The sequence below is a fragment of the Haliaeetus albicilla genome, chromosome 4 (assembly GCF_947461875.1).
Source record: "Haliaeetus albicilla chromosome 4, bHalAlb1.1, whole genome shotgun sequence".
NCBI classification, from domain to species: Eukaryota; Metazoa; Chordata; class Aves; order Accipitriformes; family Accipitridae; genus Haliaeetus; species Haliaeetus albicilla.
In genome coordinates, this window is record NC_091486.1 from 2,641,703 (window position 1) to 2,658,301 (window position 16,599).

Sequence of the window (16,599 nt, forward strand, 5' to 3'; positions counted from 1 at the left end):
TTCTTACCAGGAATTTCTTTTCCAATTGCAATAAAGCCATCCTGAACTGCGTTTATAAGCGTACTGGCATGCTTACAAAAAAAAGAAGGGCTACTGATCAGTGGGTACTGGAGAGGCTCTAGGAGAACAAAAAAACATTTTCTGTAAATCTGTTATTTCGCAGTCTACTGGTAAGATAAGGCTTAAAAATAATCAAGTACCTATGTGTATGTACACAATTTAATATAAAAACAACTTCTAATATTAATGATGTCAACTAACAGTTTTAAATGTTTAAAGCGTTTCATTCTAGTAGACATCTCTAAATCCAACAAAATTTGCAATTTTAGATTATGCGAAAGTACTTAAAAAAAATATAACTCATATACCTAAACTAAGTACAAGTTTGTTTTGCTTAGCAAATTCTAAAACTTCTGATCCCATCAAGAAGTGAAGCAGCATTTCAATTCCCAAAAGCTGAATGGAAGGAATCATCACCACTCCTGCTGTACTAGAATTCAAGTTGAGCCTTGGTGTGACTGGACTTGCAAACGGGTAAGGACCTAAGTGAGAGGAGAAAAATTACATTGTCTCATATCACCTGCAATCAAGTGAAAGAAAAGATCCAATAGACCAAAATCCCAAAGTTAACAGGAAAAGAACAAATCACAGAATAGAGTTGGCTAAAAGGGACCGCTAGTAGTCAGCCAGATACCTAGCATGCATTCCTATTCAGTAGGGTTTAACATCGCAGTCACAACCATGTATTTTGAAAGTATATTTTATACTTTCCAAATACTGCAAATCCTCAGACACCAAACTTTATTTTGACAACAAAAATGCTATAGAAATGAAAATGGCATATATAAATAGCACACTGTTCATGAAAACATGAAAAACTAAGTTTAAAACCAAAGCTCCCTTGCAAAACAGGACACAATTCAGAACATTTTTGGTTTTTGCTGGTAGAGTTAGTTTTCTTCCTAGTAGCTGGTATGGTGCTGTGTTTCAGATTCAGTAGAAGAGTGTTGGTAACACACTGATGTTTTCAGTTGCTGCTGAGCAGTGTTTATGCTAAGTCAAGGACTTTTCAGCTTCTCATGCCCAGCCAGCAAGAAGGCTGGAAGGGCACAAGAAGCTGGGAGGGGACACAGCCAGGACAGCTGACGCAGACCGCCCAAAGGGATATTCCATATCATGGGACATTATGCCCAGTATATAAACTGGGGGGAGTTGGCCTGGGAGGATCACTGCTCGGGAACTAACTTGGCATTGGTCAGCAAGTGGCGAGCAACTGTGTTGTGCATCACTTGTTTTGTATATTCTTATTCTATTATTATTACCATTATCATTATTTTCTTTTTTTTCTGTCCTATCTCAACCCACAAGTTTTCCCTTCCCCCCCCCCCCCAATTGTCTCCCCCATCCCGCTACGGGGGGGCGGGGGGAGGGAGCGAGCAAGTGGCTGCATGGTGTTTAGTTGCTGGCTGGGGTTAAACCACAACAACATTAAAACTGGTCCTCAACACAATCTGATTAGTGCAACAGCCTAATTTTATCCAATGCAAATGAAAGCCAGAGAGGGACTTTTTACAAGGGCACATAGTGAGAGGACAAGGGGTAATGGCTTTGAACTGAAAGAGGGTAGATTTAGATTGGGTGTAAGGAAGAAATTCTTCACTGCGAGAGTGGTGAGGCACTGGAACAAGTTGCTCAGAGAAGGTGTGGATGCCGCATCCCTGGCAGTGTTCAAGGCCAGGTTGGATGGGGCTTTGAGCAACCTGGTCTAGTGTCCCTGCCCATGGCAGGGGGGTTGGAACTAGATCTTTGAAGGTCCCTTCCAACCCAAACCATCCTAGGATTCTATGAATATAAATCACTACCTCTGAGCTCTCCAATGAACATGCAGAAAAATTACTGGTTTTAATAATAATATATTGCAAATGAAAAAGCATAAACATGTTAAATAGATTACTTTCTGTATCTAGAATATAGTTGGAAACAGGCTAGTGGTTTAATACCTGGTTTCTGTGCAGGGGATGCCGAGGCTAAACTTTGGTTGGCTGGTACACGTAAGGGAGTTCCTTGCAATGCAGCAGAAGAATCTGGACTTAAAGTACTTTGGATTAATGGTACACAAACCTGCAAAGATAACAAACCTCAGTGAAAATAGGCATGACACATACAAGCCATAAGCCACAAAGAACCATGTTTCAAATACCACATAGACTGTACTGTTGTTCACAGCATCAGTGTTTCGGAGTTTCCAGGTACTTATAACAATATTTTTAGGATGCTGTATAAAACATGCATATACACAGCTAGGTTAAACAACAACTTATGTTAGAATGATCCAACTATACTGCATCTAAAAAGCTAATTTTCTTCTTTACTCCCACCCTGAAGTTTAATTTAATGAAATTCAGAAACCTAATAGAAATATTACATTCACTCCTGTTATAATGCAAGTAGTAATGAAACACCTCCATCATTTTTCCTCTCTATGCATCTTTCTAAATATTTTGTGATCTTTTCAGTATGTTTTCCTATGGCAGACTTTCCAAAGCATACACTTGCACAGCGAAAGGACAAAGCAGTCCTTACATAACGTGCTTACGTTTACTATTGCTGTGCACTCGCTGGAGATATTCACCGAGATGCTCACATGACATGCAGATAATGTTCCAAAACTTTTGGAACTTTAAAAAGATGGGACGTATAGTCCCAAGCACTCCTGCTATAGAGAACACATACACAGCACACATCATATTTGGTTCCTTAAGACAGTCTTATTTTAATAATAAGCTAGAGAAGGACAAAGCAGGTACAGAATTAGTTACAGTAACAAAGAGGGGACTTAACTTCACACACTCAACATAGGCTAAGTGATTATGCTATGACTATTTTCAGTTCCGTTACCTGTTCAAAGTTTGCAGGCAGCTGAGGTCCCAGCCTCATGAGCAAATACCACCAGACCTCCAGTTTTGTCAGTGCCAAAGCCTCTGTTCTCACATGGATCGAGCTCAGTGGCTGCATTAGCAATTTCAGCCTTTTAGCACTGCACAATATATCTTGAAGACCAAAAAAGCATATTTTTAAGCAACACAATTAAATAATTAAATCACAGAACAACAAAAAAGGAACATTTTTAAACTATTATGTTTTTTCCTAATATATTTTAGCTTAAAATTCAATTAATGACAATTTGCAAAACTAAAATGCATAGTAAATGCACCAACCTTTCACACTATTTTACTGCTCTATTGTCTACAGCAAGCCTGGAAATAGCAAGTATTTCTTTCCAACATCGAGACTGAAATGAAATCTACTGAATATCAACATAAACAGAAGGAAATTCACTCTTGCTTGCTATGTATGTTAAGAGACTCCTATCTGCCACAGTAGAAGAAAAAACAAACACTTAACACACATGTGCATTACCCCTGGATGAGAATGAATGATCTGAAATACAGCATGCTGAGGCTGCAAATGATCATTTACCACTGAAGCAGAACTAGCATAGCATGTCTGGGCAGAAGTTTGCTCAAGCCTACGCAAGTGTTCAAAGAAAAGAAAAACTTTTAGCCAGCCCAGCAGCATCACAACCTGTCCACCTGCAATTCATAAGAAACTGCTGACAGAGACTGCTTTTGCAGCATGCAATCCTTACTAGCCATACTGGAACACGCACAATGAAGGCCAATCGTGACATGGATTTTTATCTTCCAAAAGAATCAAATTCTTTGTTAGTAATTTACGGGAAACAATGATCAGAACAAATGACCAGATAGGAAACAAATTAAAATGACAATTTAAGTTAAATTCAGCTAAACTAAGGAATGCCCACATTTAGCTTTCTGTTCAGGACACAGAGTAAGGAGAAGCACAATCAAGGTAAAAAACAAAGTGTCTTTTGACACAGGCTAGACTTAAAAGGCTTGTTCAGGTCTCACTTATACCTTTAAAGCAACTTTTTTTAACACCTCTAGAATCCTGAAGCATTGCTCTTCCCCAATTAATCCACGCAGTCCAAAATAAGATCTACAGAATGTTTTATTCTCTATTTCATTGCTGTTTGGATCAATTAAAGCATTACAGAACAAAGGTTTGTTTATTTTATTCTATTTATTTCTCCTAGCAGAAAAGATGGAACTACTGATCAAACTGTCACTTTTCCTCAAAACAAACAAACAAAACAACTTGAATTTTAATTATGTATATACACACAGTATATACCACTATGTATATATATACGTCACTACATATATACCACAGATATACTACGTGTATATCCAGTGGTATGTACCATAGTATTAACCACCATTAGACAGAATATTCTCTTCCAGTTATGTAAAGTGACAGTAGTCAAAACAATTCAGGTTAACTTTTTTCAATCTACCTGGATTTAGAGCAAAATTATCTATTAGACTCTTCCATGCAATGAAGGCTATTTTCTTTACCACTGGTGAGCCACTACGAAATCCAAGTTCCTCCAGCTGCAGCAATGAGTTGATAAAACTGCCACTACGATGCAGAGTCTGAAGATAAAGAAGTTCAGAATAAAGATATTTATGTTGTCAAAAACTTCTTCAAGACTCATGACTGTAAAACTTGGTGCTTTTCTGCTTACCTTTCCAAGTAATTTGACAAACAGCGGCCATAATTTTAACACATAAGTCTCATTTTTTGTAGAAAACAATTTCTGAAGTTCTGAAATTATTTTCTGCAGACAGAAAGAAACATAATTTCTACAAGAAATATATTCAAAGTATTCTAAAAACTACATATTCATACCAATGTCTGGAGAAACAACCAACCTGGAACTATGCTATTTCTAGATCAGAAGGATTTCATGCTGTACCACACAGCATTTGCTGATACATCAGTCGAATACTGCTACCATAATCGAAAACAACCATAAACTTCAACTATTCTGATATGCACAACCAAAAAAATAAAAATCCATTTCCTTAAATACTTGTATTCTAACTCTCAAGTCAAAACACACTGTAACCCTAAAAACCACCTTGTTTGTTCGGGTTTTTTTGTTAATGTACTTAACTTCAGCAGTGAATAAGGCAAAATACATAAGCTTACAGTTCTGGAAGTGAAGGGGAACATGAAAAGCTTCATCAAAAAGACCAAGGGAGCTGTTGCTGAATAGGGTGGGGAATCTTTTAAGGGACATGGAAAATGCTGAGGTACTCAATGCCTTTCTTGCCTCCATCTTTACCCTCAGGCCTCCAACATCCCTCTCCCATTACCTTTGCTGCTGGGCACACAGGTACTACCCATGGTAGAGAAGAACTGAGTTGGGGACTACTTAAGTAAATTTGACATACACAAATCCATCAAACTCTACAAGGTATATCCAAAGGTGTTGAAGGAAAAGGCCAATGACTCAACAAGGCCACACTATTATTTCTGGAGAGGTCGCTGCAACCAGTAGAGATCCCCAATGATGGGGTAGGGCAAGACAAATGTTATGCCACCTTCCAAAAAAAAAAAAACCAAACCCAAACCAGAAAAGAGAGGATCTCGGGAATTACAAGCTAGCCAATCTCACTCCTGTGCCTGGAAAAATTATGGAGCAAATTCCTGCGGAAGCCATTTCTAGGCACACGGAAGAACAAGAAGGTCCTTACAAACAGCTGGCATAGTTTTACTGTGGGCAAAACCTGATTTTCCAATCTGACTGACTTCTATGAGGAAATGCCTGGTTTTGCAGATGCAGGGAGTGTAGCAGATGCAGGGAGTGTAGCAGATGCAGGGAGTGTAGCAGATGCAGGGAGTGTAGCAGATGTTCTCCACTCCAACTTTAGCAAGGCTTTTGACACAGTCTCCTCTAGTGTCCTTGTAGCCCAACTGGGGAGATACAAACTAGTTAGATTACACGGTGTGTGGCTGGACTGTTAGGCTCAAAGGTTGGTGGTGAGCAGTTCAGAGCCCAGGTTAAGTGTGCAGTTCACAAAGGGTCAACAAAGGCTGATACGATTTAACACAATCGATGGCGGGGGGGAAAGCATCAGTAGATATGCTGGAGGACAGGGGTACCATTCACAAGGATCTTTACAAGCTTGAAAAATGGATTGACAGAAACCTCACAGAATTCAAAGGCAAAGTCCTACACCTGGGATAGATGAACTCTGTGTACTGGTACCCACTAAGGACTCACAGGCTATGTAACACCTCTGCAGAAAAAGAAGTGGGGGACAAAAATGTAAACGTTAAGTCAGGAATGCGCTTCTGCATACTGGACTGCACTAGCAAAAACACAAGAAACAAGACCAGAGAACTGACCCCTCATCAAATAATCTCTGGAACACTATACCAAACTGTGGGCACCAAAGTACCAGAGCTACTGGCAAACTGGAGTGAATTCAGCAGAGGGTCACCACTAAGATGGTTACGGGACAGAGTTCATGACAGAAGAGACAGACTTGTTTAGCTTGGGGTGGGATGGAATATAATTGTAGTCTTCTACTACGTATAGCTTGATTATAAGGAAGAAGCCAGATGCTTCTGAGAATTACTGAAAGAAAGGATTGGAGGCAACAGACACAAGTTTCAACAAGGCAAATCCTATTTTTTACCATGAGGGTGGTTCAGCACTGGAACAAACTGCCCAGACAGGCTGTAGAATTTCCATCCTTTAACATATCCGAACCTCAACTGGACAAGGCTCTGAGCAATCTGGCCTTAACTTTGAAGCTAGGCCTGTTTTGAGTAAGAAGCTAAGCTAGATGATGTGAGTTACTGCCACACCAAGTTCTGCTGATTGTAGTTCGGTAAGCAAATTCTCTTTAAGAGAAAATAAAAGTTTAATGATATCCGTGAGTTAATGCTATCAAGACAGGTGCTTGAAGGTTGCTTAAAAAAGGCAAATTATTTTCTTGAATAATGATTCTTGTCAGAAATGTAATTGTTTTGTTTGTTTTGTTTTTTTTACAGTGGTCCTATATTTACACTGCTGTTATATTAATTTCTGTCAAAACTGCTGTCATCAAGAACTTGGTGTCAACGCACAGTAGCTTTTTCCTGCACTACCTAGACTATAAAATTAAAAAACAGCCAACCAACCAACAACCCCGATTAATATTCCTGCCATCTCTAGAAAAAAGGCACAGCGTTTCCACTTACTGTGGTCATTAGGTGCTCAGTGACAGCCGCTACCTCCTGCTGTTTCTGGAGCAGCAGTGGCATGCCCATCTCCAGGGCAGTGGCACCTCGTAACTGCACCTTATGAGCTGAATGGACGACCAGAGGAATGATCAGTTTTGCCCACCTCACAGCCTCTTCTCCCATCTGGGCTGGAGCTTGCTCCATTAAGCTAGATCCAAAAAACAAATATAGCCATTACAAATCTCCAACAGATGTACTGCTCAAACACTCAAAGATAATCTTAGTATCTTAAATGAATGCTCTAATTCAACATGTGATTTACAGGAAACCATTCTAAACAATTTCATTTTTTTTTATTTTTCAAAACAATTGTATTTTGACAGTTCACTTAAAACTGCAATGCTGAAGTGTTATTTCAGATAAACCTCTCCAAAAGCAGAGCAGACTGACATTTACAGTTGTCCTTTCTATTCTATCACAACTTTTTGATCGAAATTGCTGAATTGAGAGCCTGAAGGAAACACACCATACTTCCTTATCAGTGCCCAAGTACAAAGTTTGCATATTAACCACCCCTTGTGTGTTCTCAGCAGTCCAGACCAGCTCCAGCAGGCCACATGTGCTGAAAACAATGTATGCCTGATTTTGAAAAAAACCCCAAACCCTGAAGCAGCACAGGTTTGCACAGACTCAATGTACATTAGCCTGGTCAAGTCTTCTTATCTTATCCCTCTATTGCTGAGCTGTTAAGAGCACAGTATGATAAGCAACTCCATATGCTTACAACCGTTCCAAATAGAAGCCAATGAGACTTTCGGAAGTGGGAGTACCCAGCATACATTCAAACCGGCCTGTAGGAACCAGCTTGTCTCTCTAAGTCACAGAATTTTGCTAGTGTCCTCTTTGCCACGGGTATGTCAAATCCCCATCACTACAGCTTAAAAAAGGGTTTGCTGTACTAAGGAAAACTGCCGCGTTTCAAATATTTTATGAAAGCCAGAGGACAAGCACTGCTTAAGAGAACGGTTTTCCATTACATTTGTCAGCAGCCTAACTTCTGCACAAAAGCATTGTCTTACCACTACTGTCAATCAGCCTGAGACCCAGTATCTGTTTAAAGATTATTTGCAGGTACAATTCTTGCTCTTAAGGAGAACTACATTCTTTTTAATAAACACATATAGAATTATTTTTTATATTTATATACACACACATATAAAATAACTAAAAGAAACCATTTAATAAAATGCTTAATTTTCCAGAAACAACTGTCTACTGAATCTCATATTTGCAAAAAAAGAATTAGTGTACAATTAGCCAAAGGCAAGAAGTTGCTAAATACTAACTAAATGATAATATCCGACTTCTCTGCTACAGAAAATGGGTGTACTAGAATAGAGATAAAATAAGCAGATAATTACTGCTTTAACTATTTCACTTTAAAATGGATTTGCAGTTCAAACCAGACACAAGAAGTTTAGAGAATACTTAAATAATAGTAAAGATACAAGCTCAACATATTTACTAATAAAGAAATTAAATTAATACTAGGTAAAGATAAAATTTGACTATTCTAGCACTGCTGGCCAAAACAACACATTCTTGGTATTGGTCCTAAAAAGTTGCCTTTGGAATTAAACAGTACCCTCAGCAGTGTCATGAGAAACATTGCAGTAGAATTTGTAAAGCAGCACAGAGACATTTTTTAATAAACCCCCATATAACGGCTGAGAATTTCTCAATCAGGTATGTTCTGAAAATGAAAGCTAGGACATAAAAAGGACTTGTGAAGGCACACAAGACTTTGGAAATAATTCCTAATAAGCCATTAAAAATGAAAGCAATGAAAGTTTATATGAATATTGACTACTTTCTGTGTCAGAATCAATTGCTGGATTATCATGAAAGGAGTATTTTTCAAGTGAACCGGTTCAGGAGAACCACTGGCAAAGAGACAGAAACAGAGATAGTACTTCACACAATTTCACTCTGTTCTACTGACCGTAATACAAAACACTGTGGGAAGACAGCCTTGAACATACTGAACAACTCAAAGAGCATTCAAAAAAAACTTTCTTTAGAATACTTAGTGCCACTAAGATTTTGTTTCAATAGTTTCCCCCCAAAACTAAGCATCTATTTTAACAATTTAATATTGCAGTGCACGTACCGTATAATAACATTTAGTGCTTCATATTCAACCACCATAGACTGTACATCTCCTTTAGTAAGTATCGTTTCCAGGGCAGAAATAATATTGGACACCTGAGGATATTAGATAACATTAGAGCGAGCACCTAAATACAAATATTTCCCCATGAGAAGCTGGAATGATGAAGTTTTGTTTCCCAGGACTGTGCCCTGTGTTTGGATTATGCTCAGTCTAGTTTTAAGGTTAGAGCTTGTCACAAAACAGAGTGGTTTGGACTGCTTAAAGAATCACTCCAACCAAACTGGAATATTCACAGCACTTGTCCCCTATGCCGCTTCACTGGTGTCTAACAGAATTGCTCACATTGCAGCTTCTTCCTCAAGAAACAATAATTTGTTGGCTTTTTTCCATCTGTAGCTGCCCTCACAATTTTTCCAAGAATTGGAAAACAACCTTCAGATTCAAAAGCTACTGAGAGGAGAGTGACCAAGAGATTGCAGAAGCCTCATCTCCCTAGGAAATCAGATCACACACAAAAAAAAGTGAAGAAACTTACCTCTTTTTTAACAATTTCAGAAGGAAACGCCTGCTTAGAGATCACCCAGAGTGCCCGAGTGCGAGTGTTTTTGTCTGAAGTTTTTACAGCAACACTGTTCACCATTGAAAGCAAGTTGTGTATTTCAGTTGCTGAAAGCAGAATGCACAGCACTCAAATTCTGTTCATGCAATTCCAACCAGCTTCTTCCCAAGTTTCAGGTCATTTTGCTCAGTTAACATTACTAAAGATCCATTCAACTACAAGTCCCAATGGACATGATTTAATGTCTTAAACATTATTTTTTGGCAATTTTTGGAAATTTCTCTCAAAATAAACTAGCAAAAAAGCTCAACATATATTAATATACAGATACTATTTATGTAGTACATCTATGTTACCTCTAAAAGAAACCACAAACCCATAAAACTAGAAGACTATTTTACCTAAAAACACTAAAGATTAAATATTTAATTATTCAAAACTTCTTGAATTTCAAGTGAATTTAGCAGCACTTTGTCTGGTCAATTTCGCTGCTATACTGACCTGCATAAATTCACTTTAGAGCCTACAAGAGGCTTTATTATTAAAGAGGGCAGTAGAGCTGTAACTGAGGTAACGGCAAGCTTATTACACAAAAAAGAATAGGGGTAACACAGGACTTAAACACAACCAGGAAGACAGATGGAGAAATCATGTATTCCTTTAAAATTCCAAACTAATGAAGCCTGATTCCTTGCAAATTTGGGCTTTGTGGGTAAATGATCTCACTATCAGAGAAACATAAACTCACATACAGTCCTTTCCTCAATCAAAAGTACATATGGTTTTTGTCCTCTCTCCCTAACTCTCCACTGTTTTCAGGACTTAATTATTTCTGAAACCCGACATTCTCTAACAAAATTGACTGTAATTTACCAACTGGTTAAAAAGTTATGGGGGAAAGGAAGGGGACCACATAAACATTATTACAGATGCCTCATTCTCATAGGAAATCTGGCTAAATTCTGCAGTAGGAAAGCAGGACACACTGAAAAATTGAGTAAAAGAACTGAAAGAAGCAATTTCAACAAACAGAATGGCAGAGTCGCATGAAAAAGTGCTCTCTGCACATTCCCCCTTATGATTTTGTTCTGTCTTTCCTGAGGTCAAGTTTCTCTCTAATAAAGGTCATTCCAGAACACTTGTCCAAGAGTATTTAACACTCCTCCTCAGAAGAAAGAATAATTGACAGCAAGCCATTTGTTATTACGATCTGGAGTCACTATAGACTCCTGCACCATCAAGGCACCATGCGAGAGGCAAATCACGATATATTTCCTTGTGTGCCTACAAAAGGCAACCTTAGCCTAACCACCCTCCAGCACCGCACAACCTGTCCATCTGACACACACGCACAGACAGCTGACACTGAGCAGCTTCTGATCACGTTACTGCAACTGGATATGCCTGACCCCTGGAATGTGGAACAGGTACCTCCCGAGGACCAGTCAACTTGGACATTAGCTCTCCCGTATTAACAAAATCCAGTGTTTTTACCTTGATGCATAGCCTCAAGTTCTCAGCAGCAAAACCTTTCCCTAAAGGGATTCCTAGGAATGTTGGCCATAAGATTTTGAATTACTTTAAATTAGTTTAAGTTGAAATATTTACCAGCAAAATATCTGGGGTTGGACTAATGACCTTTTGCACTGGTTTTGGCTGGGATAGAGTTAATTTTCTTCATAGTAGCTAGTATGGGGCTATGTTTTGGATTTGTGCTGAAAACAGCATTGATAATGCAGAGATGTTTTCGTTACTGCTGAGCAGTGCTTACACAGAGCCAAGGGCTGTTCTGCTTCTCACCCTACCCCAGCAGCGAGGAGGCTGGGGGGGCACAAGGAGTTGGAGGGGACACAGCTGCGACAGCTGATCCAAACTGACCCAAGGGATATTCCAGACCATATGACATCATGCTCAGCATATAAAGCTGGGGGAAGGAGGAGGAACAGTGGGACGTTGGGAGTGATGGCATTTGTCTTCCCAAGTCACCGTTAGGCATGATGCAGTCCTGCTTTCCTGGAGACGGCTGAACACCTGCCTGCCGACGGGAAGTGGGGAATGAATTCCTTGTTTTGCTTTGCTTTGCTTGTGTGTGCAGCTTTTGCTTTCCCTATTAAACTGTCTTTATCTTAGCCCACAAGTTTTCTCACTTTTACCCTTCTGATTCTCTCCCCATCCCACTGGGGGGGTGAGCGAGCAGCTGTGTGGGACTGAGTTGCCAGCGGGGTTAAACCACAACAGCTTTAAAGGTCCTTTCCAACCCAAACCATCCTATGATTTAGTGTAACAACTGGGAATCACCAGGTAAAGGCTGGAAAACACTACAATGCATACCCAAATTCTACAAACAAAAAAACCCCTGTTCATTCTTTTTCCACTTGGACATTTTTTTTGATTACTAATTCCACAAAACTAATTACAGTACCTAACTGCTACCACAACATTTAATGAAACTAGAAGTTAGTAAAACAGTATTAACATAACAGCATGAAAAAAAATTTAGAGTTTTTTTGTACAAGATGTAATTAGTGAACTGATCACACCGCTCATACTAGAGACAAAACCACTGCACCACTTGGGAACTGTAAACTTTGTCAAAATTAAAGTATATGGTAATGAAGACATAAAGAAAGAACTCCGAGATATAGATATATATAGACACACAGACACACACACACTAACAGCATCCACACTGAAGTTTGTTAGCTTACCGGGTAATTCAGATGTAGTATTTGAATTGAAAACGCAGAATCCTAACGCCTGTAATGCTGCATTACTTAGCTCTGTATTTTGACTAGAAATGTGTGCCTGAAAAAAAGCAATACACATAAAGTCTCAGTTTACAGAAGTAGCTGTGAAGTATTGTCTCAATACCAACATTTCTGATCAATGAAAAGACAGCTGTCAAAAACAAACACTTGATGAAAAATGCACCATTATAGGATACTCTTCCTGATTACATACACTCCAAATCGATAAAACCATTTGAGGTTCTGAAGACATTTTTGTTCTCTGTAATTTAGACATCCTTACTGAAGTAAGTTCTAAACATCCAAAGTTCTACTTCTTCGCTTGTTATGTACTACTACCTGACTCTCCAATTGTTTTTAAACATCTAAAACAGTAGGGAAAAAAAGATGGCCAAGAAGAGTCTTTACATTAATCTTTAAAAAAATTTGACATTTACCACATATTCTACATCCCCAAAGTGCATCTAAAGGCAGACAGAACACAATACCCTTTCTGGCTGGAAGATTAGGGTTGACTCCATCACACTGCCTGAACACATCCAAGACCCTGTGTTTTATTTTTTCTGTAGTAACTTCTAATAACATGGAAGACATATTTTGCCAACAACCCCTTACTACTATGTCATTAGCTTGAATTCTTATTAAAATGAAGTCAAATTCAAGTCTTACAACGGCCACTGACCTTGACCATCTAAATGTATCTTTGTTCACTGAAGCGTAGAAAACCGAATGGAAAAAGACATACCTTAAACACTTTGCAAAGTTGAGGAAAGTGTCTTCTGACATCTGCAACGAATTCTTTGCCTTCCTCACCAGTCAAGCGACTTCAAGGAGCAGAAGGAAACACGAGTAATATTCATAGGTTAAACATGTTATAATTGATATAACTTTAAATTTTTAATACACAATTCATTACCTAGTATAGAACCATTTCTTTCCTTAGAAAGCTAAAACACGACACTGAAGAAAATATAGAGCAAAAATGCCACTCACCACATAGTTAGCCTGACATATCAGTAAAGTATTGTGTTATAAAGCACACGTGTCCTAGTATATTAGAAAAAGTGAAGTGACTAATGACCCATTTTGTGCTTATGGAGCATAAAAGAAAACATTAAGGGCTTTCATTTTTTGTCAACTGTGATAAAAACATTAAAAGTTAATATGCAAACTTTAAATGACTGCTGAAAATTAGATAAACTTTCCACAAAAATATATGAGCTTAAAACGCACATTCCTCAAAAGCAGTTCTAGAATGCAGGCTCCCCCAAAATTGTGGTTTAACAACTAAGAGCGATGACTTTGCACATATCTGAAGAACATCTATACAGAAAAGCTGTACTTGTCCTATAAAATGTTAACAATCAGTCTGACACAGCAAAAGCCAACCATATTAAGCACCACCATCCAGAAGGCAACCTGAGAAATCTATTGTTGCTTAATACTATCTTTAAGCTAGCACTTCTTTTTTGTCAGTTATTACTAGAAACCTTACAGTGTGATCAGTATTGCTGACATCTAAGCAGTTACAGCTTTAAAAGTTTCTACAGAACTTAAAGACAGGAACTCAAGGGAGATACTGATGGAAAGAGATGCTGCCTTTGCACTTGCTAACACATTCGAAAGAGCCAGGTAAAAGCAGATCCTCATGGTTAAGAAGTACCTTCCAGAAAGAAACACAATTAAGAGAAGACACGATCATTCCCAAACGCGAAAAACCCAGCCTTTCCAATCACAAAGCTGAAATGCCAAGTCTTTTTCCAGTCAGGAAAAGAAAAAAAAGTTACTATTTCCCAACATTCCTTCACCCACCTCCGCAGTTTCCCCAAGAAACGCACAAGGAGAGGCTCTGGGATGAGCAGGCACCAAAAAGACCCCCCCCCCCACCCCCAGGCCCGCACGTTTCCCGCGATCTCCAGCCAGCGACCACGCAACCCCACGCCCTGCAGCCCTCCCGCATTTCAGGCCGGGCAGAAGCTTCCCTCCCCGCTCCGCCGCGGCAGCGGCGGCTGCCCGGGGGCTGACTCTCCCCCGGCCCGGGCACACGCCGGGCCGCTCCCCCCACCCCCTCCGGCTCCGCTCCGGCGAGGAGCCACACCGCCGGAGGGCGGCCGCCGTCCTCTCAGGCGAGCGCGGGCCTCCCCGCTCCCCTCACGCTGCCCCCGCGGCCGTGAGGAGGCGGCCGTGAGGAGGCGGCCGCGGCCCGCACTCACTTGACGATAGTGAGGTGCGCGTCGGTGAGGTCCCCCGGCGGGGCGGCTGGGTCTTCCAAGGTCTCCAGCAGGGGCTGAAGGCTGGAGCAGGCGGCGGGAGCGCTCATGGTGCGGCGGGGGCGGGCAGCCCGGTGCCGCCAGCCCCGAGGCCAGCCGCCGTACGCCCCTCGCCGTCTAACCGGGCTAAGATGGCGGCGCGCGGGACTGGCGGCGCGCGGGCCCGGGCTCGGGCCGGACCAGCCAATGGGAGCGCGGGGAGGCGGGGCCGGCGGCCGAGCCCGGGGGACATCGAACGGCGTCACGCGCCTTCCCCGCGCGCGAGGCGGAGCGCGGAGCGATGGATGGCTTCCCGCGCCTTTCGGGCACCGCCCCGCCCCTGCCCACGGCGGGCACCGCCCCTCGCCGCCGATTGGTGGAGGGGGGGAGCGAGGGGCTGTCGCTCACCTCAGACGGTGTGGCTGCGAGTTCGGTTCTCCCCTCAGCCCCTTCAAGCCACAAATCATTTGTTTGTGACTGGAAAATAATCTCTAGACCTCCCACAGCTGCTCAGCGGCTACAGTTGATCCCCAGCTTCACAGAAACCTGCCTGCCTAAACCCGACGTTCCTTAAGACCCGAATACGTGGGTTGGTGCTGTGAGACGTGTAGCCCCGCAGCCGTTCCCAGTCGGGTTTTTATGACAGCCATTTAACGAGGGGTCCCCGAGTAGACGCAGGGTTTCCGAATGGCGGGGAAAAGCGAATGCAACAGAAAGCGACCCGGGGTCTTTGCGCCCCGCCACCGCTGCGGCACCAAGCGCTGCCCGACGTCCATCACCGCCGTTGTCTTCTCTGGGTGGGAGACGTTAGAGCTTCTCTGCGCACGATATATCCCGCCTCGTGGTAAAGTCACTGAGGGGACGAGTGACGGATGTGTGGATGGCATCAGGGCGTCGGCGGGTGTAATACGGAGCAACGGCAGCGGCAGCAAGTCTGAAGTGCGGAGAAACCCTGTTTCTCAGGGACAGAGATAGGCCTGAGCAGTAACGTTAATGGCTGAGGCTTTCTTTCTTTCTTAGTCACCTGCAGGGGTTCATAGCGGCGTTGGGGATGCTGAGAAAGAGCGCCTGGTTGGGAAAGAAACTCTTGCCCAAACAGCGTCACCCCTCTGGCTCCATAGGGGTTTCCAGACAGGCAGGTAGTTCCTGTACCCCCCTTGGTTCTGATCCATATCAGTTCAAGACCTGTTGCTTCTCAATTAAAGAAACAACAACAAAAAAACCCCCCACAAAACCAACAAAAAGCCACCCTAGGTCATAAACAAAATGCTAACAGTTCTCTCCAGGCGTTCTCCTTATTAACAAACACTTTTGCTGATCTTGGAGAACCAGAATGACATTTTCTAACAGGAGGATGTGAACGGGTTTACTCAGTCCACCAGGTGGCAGGATTAAAAAGCACCAGTAAATTTTTAACTATAATGACACGAACTTTGTTTCCCGGAGCCCACAGGAAGCATGAGTAGTGTTGGAAATGACAGGGAGAGAAGCTGCAGTGCTAGCCGCAACATTGTTCTCCAGTACAGCCAGGAAGCAGGATTGTATTCCTAGTGAAGCTGCAATAAGAAAAGCTCAAAGATGAAACAAATTTAAAGAACCAAGGATTAGAATAAATAAAGGAAAGATGGGTCTGATTAGCTTAAGATCCTGCCCCTCTTGTGCAAGGCCTTCTGAGGAATTCACAATGCTCGAAACAAAAAAAATAATTCACAGGAAGATTCTGAGTGGGCATTGGATTTCAGCAGATCTGGGGTCAAGAAAATATTCAGA

At 41.4% G+C, this 16,599-nt stretch overlaps 1 protein-coding gene across 3 annotated transcripts in view; it reads right to left on the bottom strand.

The window, feature by feature from the left end:
- The window catches only part of RIF1 (replication timing regulatory factor 1), a 37,008-nt gene extending 21,997 nt beyond the window's left edge, over positions 1-15,011 (bottom strand). For 2 of the 3 annotated variants that reach the window (XM_069780705.1, XM_069780704.1), the window contains exons 1-12: positions 14,794-15,011; positions 13,326-13,404; positions 12,542-12,638; positions 9,810-9,940; positions 9,272-9,366; positions 7,120-7,309; positions 4,610-4,702; positions 4,379-4,517; positions 2,899-3,050; positions 2,001-2,121; positions 369-542; positions 8-118 (exon numbers count right to left, since the gene is read on the bottom strand). In XM_069780705.1, coding sequence (XP_069636806.1) covers positions 8-118; positions 369-542; positions 2,001-2,121; positions 2,899-3,050; positions 4,379-4,517; positions 4,610-4,702; positions 7,120-7,309; positions 9,272-9,366; positions 9,810-9,940; positions 12,542-12,638; positions 13,326-13,404; positions 14,794-14,900 — 1,489 coding nt within the window. In that variant the 5' untranslated portion in view covers positions 14,901-15,011. Of the gene's footprint in view, positions 1-7; positions 119-368; positions 543-2,000; positions 2,122-2,898; positions 3,051-4,378; positions 4,518-4,609; positions 4,703-7,119; positions 7,310-9,271; positions 9,367-9,809; positions 9,941-12,541; positions 12,639-13,325; positions 13,405-14,243; positions 14,377-14,793 lie in introns of those variants that run through there. The other variant, XM_069780706.1, reaches the window with a different exon arrangement.
- Positions 15,012-16,599: the final 1,588 nt, after the last annotated feature.